This window comes from Pristiophorus japonicus, chromosome 14 (genome assembly GCF_044704955.1).
Source record: "Pristiophorus japonicus isolate sPriJap1 chromosome 14, sPriJap1.hap1, whole genome shotgun sequence".
NCBI classification, from domain to species: Eukaryota; Metazoa; Chordata; class Chondrichthyes; family Pristiophoridae; genus Pristiophorus; species Pristiophorus japonicus.
The window spans coordinates 47566274-47576051 of NC_091990.1; the positions used below are offsets into that span (position 1 = coordinate 47566274).

Here is a 9778-nt window from a genome sequence, read left to right on the forward strand (position 1 = left end):
TCGGGGACCTGGAATGTCAGGGATCTGGAATATCAGGGACCTGGAATGTCAGGGATCTGGAATGTCGGGTCCCTCATTGAAACACCTCGGAATTCGTCGCTTGTTGGTTGGAAGCGGGTCATCCTCCATTCGAGGAGGCGCCGATGAGGAGTTTGGGATAACAGGGCCTGTGGTGGGAATAGTCCCTGAAGCCAGGCCTGACCTCTCACCCCCACCCTGCCCCGGAAGTGCTTGTGTCCCCCACCCGGGCGGTGTTTCCGGGTGTGGACAGGTCCGGCTGAAGCGCCCGGCCTCTGGCAGCAGCCCCGCCGCAACATGCAGGCCCAGGCCCGCCGCAAGGCCGCGCACAGCCCCGAACGCGACAGAGTCCGCGTCAAAAGCGAGGGCGCGGTGGCCTCCAAGCACCGGCCCTCCAGTTCCGGCTCCTCCGGGGGCAGCCTGTCTCCGCCCGGCCACTGGAAGAGCCGCTCCCCGGCCCGGAGGGAGCCGGCGGCGCCGGCCGAGGAGGAGCAGCAGCCTCCTCGGCCCGACGGCAGGTGGAAGCGGGTGAGTGGCGGCACAGAGCGCACGGTGACAATCCGGCCCCAATCCCCGGCCCACAGCAGCTCCTCTCCCCCAGTCTCACAGAGGCAGAGGAGGGGGCAGGGGAGCGGGCTCCCACAGCAAGCCGCTCCTAATTGTGTGCAAATATCATTCATTAGTAAGGGTTAACATCGGGAAGGAGGTGGATTTGTTGCAAGCATCGCTTGAGAAGGGAGGTGAAAGATTTAGATAGGAAGAAAGGCTTGCATTTATATAACGCCTTTCACGACCACCACACGTTTCAAAGCACTTTACAACAATGAAGTACTTTTGGAGTGTAGTCACTGTTGTAATGTGGGAAACGCGGCAGCTAACTTGCGCACAGCAAGCTCCCACAGACAGTAACGTGATAATCTGTTTTGTTATGTTGATTGAGGGATAAATATTGACCAGGACACCGGGGATAACTCCCGTGCTCTTCGAAATAGTGCCATGTGATCTTTTACATCCACCTGAGGGAGCAGACAGAACCTCAGTTTAACGCCTCATCCGAAAGACGGCACATCCGAAAGACGGCACCTCCGACAGTGCAGCACTCTCTCACCACTGCACTGGAGTGTCAGCCTAGATTCCTTTTGTGCTCAAGTCCCTGGAGTGGGACTTGAACCCACAACCTTCTGACTCAGAGGCGAGAGTGCTACCCACTGAGCCACAGACTGACCGATAGAGTAAATAAGGAGAAACAGTTTCCACTGGCAGCAGCGTCAGCCACCGGAATACCCAGATTTTAAGTTAATTGGCAAAATAACCAAAGAAGCCGAGAAATTTACGGCCATTCGGGAGAGGGAGATGCGCTGTGCAGGGCAGCGGCCTGGACGTCCTGCACTGCCCACTCACCAACTTTTTAAAATGGAAAAACCGCGCATGTGCAGAAATTTGAATGGGCCGAGCAGTCCGTTAAAGAGGCCCCACACCCAAAAAAATTAGTGGGAACATTGGAGATGAAATGAGATTTTTTTTTTTTTAAAACAGTGTTCTTAAGATCTGGAACACACTGCCTGAAAGGTGGTGGAAGCACATTCAATAGTAACTTTCAAAAGGGAATTGGATAAAGGTAAAATATTGCAGGGCTGTGGGGAAAGAGCAGGGGAGTGGTACTAATTAAATAGTTCTTTCCAAAGAGCCGGTACGGGCACGAAATGCTGAGTGACTTCCTTCTGTGCTGTAAGATTCTATGTTTATTCTTTTTCTAGTGGCTCAAATATCAAATTGCCAGCCTGGATGAGAGTTTTATTCTGTTCTGGTGCCAAGAGGTAAATTTAAGCTAACCTTAAAATTATTTATACAGGTACTGGTATTTCAGTTCATATATTTCAGAAAGAAATGGGTTTGCTGATAATCATCATCAACGGTTGCGATGCAAGGTTTCTTTTTTTAAAAAAAAAATGGTCTCTCAATTCCGAGCTGTGCTACGGCTGGTAAAGTTAGATTTTTCTCATTACATTCAGGAGCGGCACGACCATCCGCGACGGGACCGCGATGAACGCCGTCACCGCGACCGCCATGAAGAAAATGAGCACCGGCGCAAGAAGGACGGCAACCGAGAGCGACATCGAGAGTGGTCAGACCGGGGGCGAGGCCACAGCAAGCGGAATGGCGGGTCCCACGCAGAACCCAGCGTGAGCGGCTGCGACAGAGAGGCTCAGCAGCTGAACGACCAGCAAGCCGCGCGAGAGTACTACAATGAGCGGAGGCGCCAGAACCGCAACCAATGCCAAATGCTCGACGAGGAGAATCCTGAATCCGAGTCCAACGACAGTCAGGCTAATAGCGGCAACCCAGCGCAGGTGAAAGAGGAGCCAAATTTTGAATTATCCGGTGCCCTTGTGGAAGATACAAATACCTTTCGTGGAGTGGTGATAAAATACAATGAACCGCCAGAGTCTCGGATCCCAAGAAAACGATGGCGACTTTATCCATTCAAGAATGAAGAGCCGCTCCCAGTCATGCATATTCATCGTCAGAGTGCCTATCTCTTGGGTCGGCAGCGGAGGATAGTGGATATCCCAATTGACCATCCCTCCTGCTCCAAGCAACATGCAGTGCTACAATACAGGTTGGTGTGTAGCTATTAAATGCAGCTGAATGGAAGAAGGGTATAAATATCCTGTTGTCATTTTTTTACATGCCCCCAAACTATTAAAGGAGCTGAAGTTATTCTCTAAAGTACTCAATATAAGTACCCTGTACGTGCTTTATAACAGACTTGTACTATCAACTTGGAATCGATAGAAGGTGATTCCCAGTCTGGATGGACATGAAAAAAGACTTGCATTTCTATTCATGACCTCAGAATGTTCCAAAGTGCTTTGCAGCCAATGAAGTACTCTTGGAAGTGCAGTCACTGTTGTATAGTAGGAAATGCGGCAGCCAATTTGTGCACAGCAAGCTCCCACAAACAGCAATGTGATAATCTGTTTTTAGTGATGGTGATTGAGGGATAAATATTGGCCAGGGCACCGGGGATAACTCTGGAAAGAGCTATCCCACTAGTCCCTTGCTCTTCTTCGGACTCGTGGCATGGAATCTTTTACGTCCACCGGAGAGAGCAAAACCTCAGTTTAATGTCTCATCCGAAAGACAGCACCTCTGACATCGCAGCACTCCCTCAGGAGTGTCACCCTAGCTCTTTGTACTCAAGTGTCTGGAGTGGGACTTGAACCCACAACCCTCTGACTCCGAGGCAAGAGTGCTACCCACTGAGCCATGGCTGACACTGGGTTCCATTCTGACCTTCAAATGTGCTGCAGCCAGGAAGTCTGAAATACACTAATTAGATAATTTTGCATCACTTGGACTTTGCATTAGGCCTCGCATAACTCAGCCTGATTTTCCTGGCAACTTTCCAAACTTAGTATGGTGTTCCCACCTATTAAACATTCTCTGCTCCGGCAAACAGATCTCAGTGCACAGAGCTCCTTTGTCAGTAACTTCAGTGCAAACCGTCACCACCAGTATAACTTGGGTCTGTCAGCTACACATCACATTATACAGTAACTAGCAGCAGCCGAAAGCTGTTGGTGTGTCACTGTATCATATGGACATATCCATCCTTTATAAAAGGCTTTGCTTTGTGGCAAAACAGCGGTCCTAAACCAAGACTGTGTCTTAGCTATTTCGTGAACACCAATGTTATTTTTCCTGTCCTGTTGTGTAATATTTTTGCGTCAATGGCCCCCTTTTATTCCCCATCCATATCTCTTTCTTTCCTACATCTTCTTTACAGGAAATCTAGACATTAGGAAATTATTTTTTTTTCCTCACTAGACAGTAGTTACTATATAGTGCAGGCTTCCCAGAAAAGGTAGTTAATATTCAATACCTCCTTTAAAAAGGACTGATCAAACATCTAGTTAAGAACTGGGCTGGAGGTTATAGTGGTACTTTACTGCCTGAGCAAAAACTCAAAAGGACACGATGGTTCCTGAATTTCCGGGACAGGGAAGGTGAGCTCTCTGGAGAATAGCTGACCAAATTGGAGAGCGATTCGGAAGTTAAAGAAAAAAAGAAAGAACTTGCATTTCTATAGTGCCTTTCGTGACCTCAGAATGTCGCAAAGCGCTTCACAACCAATAAAGTACTTTTTGAAGTGTAATCACTGTTGTAATGAAGGAAACGTGGCAGCCAATGTTTGTGCAAAGCTTTAACTGATACCTTGAGGGCGGGGGGCAATATTGATGCACAACTTTTTGTCTTGGGACAAAAATAAGTGGGAAATGCTTTGTGATTGAGTAAATTTTACATGGATCATGGAAGGTTTGGGTTTGACGGACAAATGGTCTCATTTCATTCCACACTCGAGTCACGTCAACTGGTTTGTTTCAACAGTCTGCTGTCATTTTCTCTCAATCCCTTTTTAAACATTGCTACTATCCTTTGGCTGTTTTATAGAGGAAAATACTTGGATGGTAATGATTGAAATGTGTAGTATTAGGGTGTGTGCATTGATTGTCGGGTTTCTTTCTAACGTGCGCAGATCTCCCCAACCCCACTCTGTGGATTGAGCAAGGCTAATGGACAGCCTTGCTTCATTGTGATTACAAATTGAAGTTACATTTTTGTGTTGTGGGTGAGGGGAACTGTACCTAGATGATTTAAAAAAAAAACTCAAATGCTTCTCCTTTCTATTTATTTTGTAAAAGTAGCCATTTTGAGCAGTCCTATTCACACAAAGTTCACATTCTCATTTCGTGGAGGTTTCTTTAGGCGTGTCCTCTGGCATAGTAATTGCTGTTGGAAGTATTTTTGCCCCATTTGTAAATGTTATCTCATTCTGCTCTATTTAGGGTTCTCTCCCCAGCCAAGAAGACACCCAGTCTCTGCCAATACTGCTGTGAGTCTGCCTGCACGCTGGTGTGCAGCAAGAGCCCATGGGACTCTACTGCAGGGTCTTTTCTCCTTCCTTCTTTGCTTTTTCCTTTCTGCCCTCCTTGTGAGGACGAGTACTCTTTTCCTCCTGAGTAGTTTTAAGAAATACAGACAATTGGTGTATTCATCTCTAGTCTCTGTCCACCCACTGTTAATGTTAGACGAGGAGCCTGGTTCATTAGGACTCTTGGGCCTACCATTCAGTGGACAAGGATGGAGCACCAATCTGCACCTCTCTGGCCCTTTCTCATTGGGTAACTTTTCATTTGAGGTTGTTGGCTAGTTTTACTTCCCTCCTTGAGTAAAATCTCAGTATAATTCTTCCTGTCTGAATGAAGCTGAAGTAGAATTGTAGAACTTTAATATTCACAAGTACAGTCGTTGCCCGGCCTAACTTGCTGCCAATTTTCTCCCCGCAGACTTGTGGAGTTCACACGGAGTGATGGCACGCCTGGCAGGAGGGTGAGACCGTACATCATCGACCTGGGCTCTGCCAATGGCACATACCTTAACAATCAGCGCATTGAAGCGCAGCGATACTACGAACTTCGGGAAAAGGACGTGCTAAAATTTGGCTTCAGCAGCAGGGAGTACGTCATTCTGCACGAATTCTCGGACACCGCTGAGGTGGATGCAAAAGAAGAGCAGAACGACAACGACGAGGACGAGGGAGTTGAAAGTTAATATTAAAAACCTACCCACTCTTCATTTTGAAATTGGCACTGCAGTTTTACTTTCCCTTTCAGACTTGCAGATAAATGATTATACTATAATTGGAAGGACCAGGGACAGTTGACCAGTTTTATATTTTTCTGTCCAGGCCAAGCCAACTAATAGCATATATTGACTCTCTCCCTTCCGTTGCAACCCAATATGACGATTCAAAGAACAAAAGACAGCCTGGCCTGCAGGATTGAACAGTATAATTCCTTCAGACCAAACGTTTAGGGTTCTGTTTCGCAATCAAATTTCCTGTTTCCTGATCTGATACGTTTGCCTCCAGTGCGGAGTTCTGGAAGAGGCCTTCCAAATGGAAGCAAGGAGCAACTCTGTGGAGTTGGCTGGAGTAAATTTAACAGAGCAACTACTGAAGTGCAGCATTGTTAATGATGTAGGAGTATGTGATGCTTTTCATTATATTCTTTTGATTTTCTTTTTTTTAGCTCCCAAGTTATTAGGTAGAGAATAATAAACTCCATAAACAAATTAACCTGCTGGACTCTTTCGTCTGGGGATGTCCCACAACAACTGCTCATATTGTCACTTCAGCTCCTTTCATACTCCTCTTGGCTTTTACAGGATCTGAGATACTGCATTGCTCGGCTGATACCTTTAATTACTTTCCTTTTCTGGCAGAAGATTGCAGACAAGTTGTGTGCTATTTTTCCCCAATTCAGAAGCTCTGATCTGTCCATGAGTTATGGTTACGCGCCTTTCAGAATCCCTCTGGCATTTGCACGGTCGATGAAGTAAATGGTAAAAATTTATCATTTGGACAAAATATTTTGTGGTGAATCCTTTTGTGAAAATATAGAATGTTTTTTCCCCCATGCAGGAGGGCTTCTGCCTCTTGAGTTTGATTTCTTCTCGTACCTCTTTTGGTTAAAGAGGGGAAGGCAGCGATCTTCTCGTTTCCTGATCGCGCACTACACACAATTACTCCAATCTCCTTCCTTGCAGGAGCATTTCAGGTTAAAGGTATTTTTTCCTCCTCCAGCCAGCTATGAGTTGATGGTTTGGGTCGCCGTTTGCAGCAGGAAACGAGGAATGTCAACAAACCACTCCACAATGAACCCCTTAGGTAGGTCTCTGGATATTGATGCATCAGGTTTAATTGGGAAACAGTTGCAAATGCAGCTGTACCTGCTGTCAGTGAAGACACCCAAAAGGCATTGGCTGATGGGAAACTCGCTAACTATTTCCCAGTATCTACACGACTGAAAGTTATTCCCCCTCTCCCTTTCTGTATCCAATTAAATTCCTGGGATGTTACTGGTTCAAATCCAACTCATTGTGATAGAAAAATTGAACATAATCTTGTTTGGGATTGCTTGTTCTGAGTTTAAATCCCTGCACTTCCTGTCAGTAAGAGGAATATTGTCAATTTGAAGCACCATTGGATTCTTTAAACTGCCAGCCCAATCTGATTCGGGGGTCTCGTATTTAGGAGTCTGCTGTCGGATTCAAGCAGGAAATGCTTGAAATAGTTTTATTCTGCAAAAACATGTCTATACATTATGTTTCCAACCCTTGTTTCTGGCATCTAGTGGTAGGAGATGGATATTCCAACAACATTCATTTTACTTTTTAGCAGCTATTACAAAAGGTCATGGACCTGAAATGTTAACCCTGAGTCTCTCTCTCCACAGATGCTGCCTGACCTGCTGAGCGCTTTCCAGCATTTTCTGTTTTTGAATCATTTTCATTTTATTGATGGACTTTACATTTAAGATGCCCTGGGCATATAGCTGCATCTAACACTGCCTCCATAACTGCTTGGAGTGAAGATATTAATTTTAAAGGGGACAGGGAGGAGGGAACCAGCTTGTTTGAGTTGTACTTCTTGCTGACGTATTACATTGAAATGTTCAAGGAGGGGGTCTGGAACATTCAGCTCTCCTGACTTGAAGGGGCAGGAAATGTTGCACTTGGTAGATGTGGCATCTATAAAGAGTTTGATTTTTTTTTAAAGAAAGCGGGTAAAATATTTTTTTTTACAGCTTTAGTGTAATTGCACACACCTAGCGGGTGCAGGCCTTGAAAACAACCAGTCAGGAAGAACATATCTGATTTTTTTTTTCTACTAAAATTCTTTTCGTTGTGAACAAATGTATCTGCTAAAATGTTCATAGGTTTTCATACCAAAGGGCTCAAGTTTACCCCCTTCCCCTGTGCAGTTGTCCAGCAAAGAAGAGAAGCCAGATTGTTGCTAAGCAACAGAGAGCGATAATGAACAGTGACACAACCTACCTTTTGACGCATTTTGTTATTAAATGAAACGTTGTTTTAAAATACTGCTCAAAATTATATTTTGTTGTATAAAGAAAACTGGTGTTCGGTAGATTGTAAAGTTGACTTTGTTACAATCGCTCCTATGTTTTTTGGCAGTCTGTATCATTTTTAGTAAAGTAGATTTCAACAATATTTTTCATGTTTTGAGTGCCTATGTTCTAAATATGACATTACCACCATTCCCTTTTAATTATTTTTAGGGTGTGTGGCCCCTTTAAGTGGATGCGCAGCCCATTCAAAATTCTGTGCATGTGCGGTTTTTCTCCATTTAAAGGCCGGTGAGCCAGCTGCGCGGGACCTCTAGTGCTGCATGGCCGCACGGCTTAAAGGGAACATTGGGCAGTACATGCTTCTGAAAAGAGGCCTTAATTTTCCAGCTGACCACCTGTGCCATAATTGTGGGTAGTCTGGGGTCTGAAACATGGCTCTGATCCTTCAGCTGCTCAGAGCTGAGATTAACGTAAGAACATAAGAAATAGGAACAGGAGTAGGCCATATGGTCCCTCGAGCCTGCTCCGCCATTCAATAAGATCATGGCTGATCTGATCATGGACTCGGCCCCACTTCCCTGCCCCGCTCCCCATAACCCCTTATCGTTTAAGAAACTGTCTATCTCTGTCTTAAATTTATTCAATGTCCCAGCTTCCACAGCTCTCTGAGGCAGCGAATTCCACAGATTTACAAACCTCTGAGAAGAAATTTCTCATCTCTGTTTTAACTGGGCGGCCCCTTATTCTAAGATCATGCCCTCTAGTTCTAGTCTCCCCCATCAGTGGAAACATCCTCTCTGCATCCACCTTGTCAAGCCCCCTCATAATCTTATACGTTTCGATAAGATCACCTCTCATTCTTCTGAATTCCAATGAGTAGAGGCCCAACTTACTCCACTTTTCCTTATAAGTCAACCCCCTCATCCTCGGAATCAACCGAGTGAACCTTCTCTGAACTGCCTCCAAAGCAAGTATATCCTTTCGTAAATATGAGAACCAAAACTGCACGCAGTATTCCAGGTATGCTGCACCAATACCCTGTATAGCTGTGGCAAGACTTCCCTGCTTTTATACTCCATTCCCTTTGCAATAAAGGCCAAGATACTATTGGCCTTCCTGATCACTTGCTATACCTGCATACTATCATTTTGTGTTTCGTGCACAAGTACCCCCAGGTCCCGCTGTACTGCAGCACTTTGCAATCTTTCTCCATTTAAATAACCTAGCCTGTTCCATTAAAGGTATTGCTTGAGTACTCCCTATGGGGATGTGATTGAATTAGGCACATCCCAAGGTCATTTACAGGCTTATTATTGGAAGTTTCTGTTGATTGACAGTTGTTTGTGAATCTCCAATGAAAAGTAATACTTTGCATATTTCTTCCATTTAAAATAAATATTTGCCTTCGGCACAAGACTTTGAATTATTGCTGGGATAAATATCCAAATGCCCATGTATAAGACCAAACAGTTAATGTTGGCCAACTGGTGAACTCCATCATGTTCACAGCTGACGTGCACTTTCCAACAAAATAACTGGATAATGTGGAGGTGGCTGAATTATTTTTCTCTTGCAGCCAATATATAACTGCAAAATAACCTATTGTGTGTGTTTACGAATATGTGAATGATTGCACATCCACCTTGTACAAAACAAAATGCTTGCATATGACATGACTAGCCATTTTAATTTTCGTTTGTGAAAGCTAGTTGAAAATTCATGTCGCCACTGAGTGCAGAGTTGTCAGTAGCATCACCTTGTTAAGAGGGAGATTTAGGATTCATACTAACTTGTCTATACGTATAGAGGCTTTGTTTAAATACATA

The 9778-nt window shown here is 44.9% G+C and overlaps 1 protein-coding gene across 2 annotated transcripts; it reads left to right on the forward strand.

Annotated features, from left to right (window-relative positions):
- The first annotated feature begins 251 nt into the window (after positions 1-251).
- On the forward strand, positions 252-9237 carry snip1 (Smad nuclear interacting protein). 2 transcript variants are annotated; one of them, XR_011596543.1, is made up of 4 exons: positions 252-546; positions 2031-2638; positions 5370-6751; positions 7320-9237. XR_011596543.1 is itself a non-coding variant. In XM_070899206.1 (3 exons), the coding sequence occupies exons 1-3, from the start codon at positions 316-318 to the stop codon at positions 5632-5634; spliced, it is 1104 nt and encodes a 367-aa protein (XP_070755307.1). In that variant the 5' UTR covers positions 252-315; the 3' UTR covers positions 5635-9237. The 2 variants fall into 2 exon arrangements, 1 of the variants encoding a protein (XP_070755307.1); XM_070899206.1 differs by having other exon boundaries at positions 5370-9237.
- Positions 9238-9778: the final 541 nt, after the last annotated feature.

What these genes read in the sequence shown, in the direction of transcription:
- snip1 (XM_070899206.1), top strand. Translation starts at nt 316, where the DNA reads ATGCAGGCCCAGGCCCGCCGCAAGGCCGCGCACAGCCCCGAACGCGAC. An exon ending in CCGACGGCAGGTGGAAGCGG is followed by an intron (nt 547 to 2,030) that starts GTGAGTGGCGGC and finishes CATTACATTCAG; the next exon opens with GAGCGGCACGACCATCCGCG. An exon ending in CATGCAGTGCTACAATACAG is followed by an intron (nt 2,639 to 5,369) that starts GTTGGTGTGTAG and finishes TTCTCCCCGCAG; the next exon opens with ACTTGTGGAGTTCACACGGA.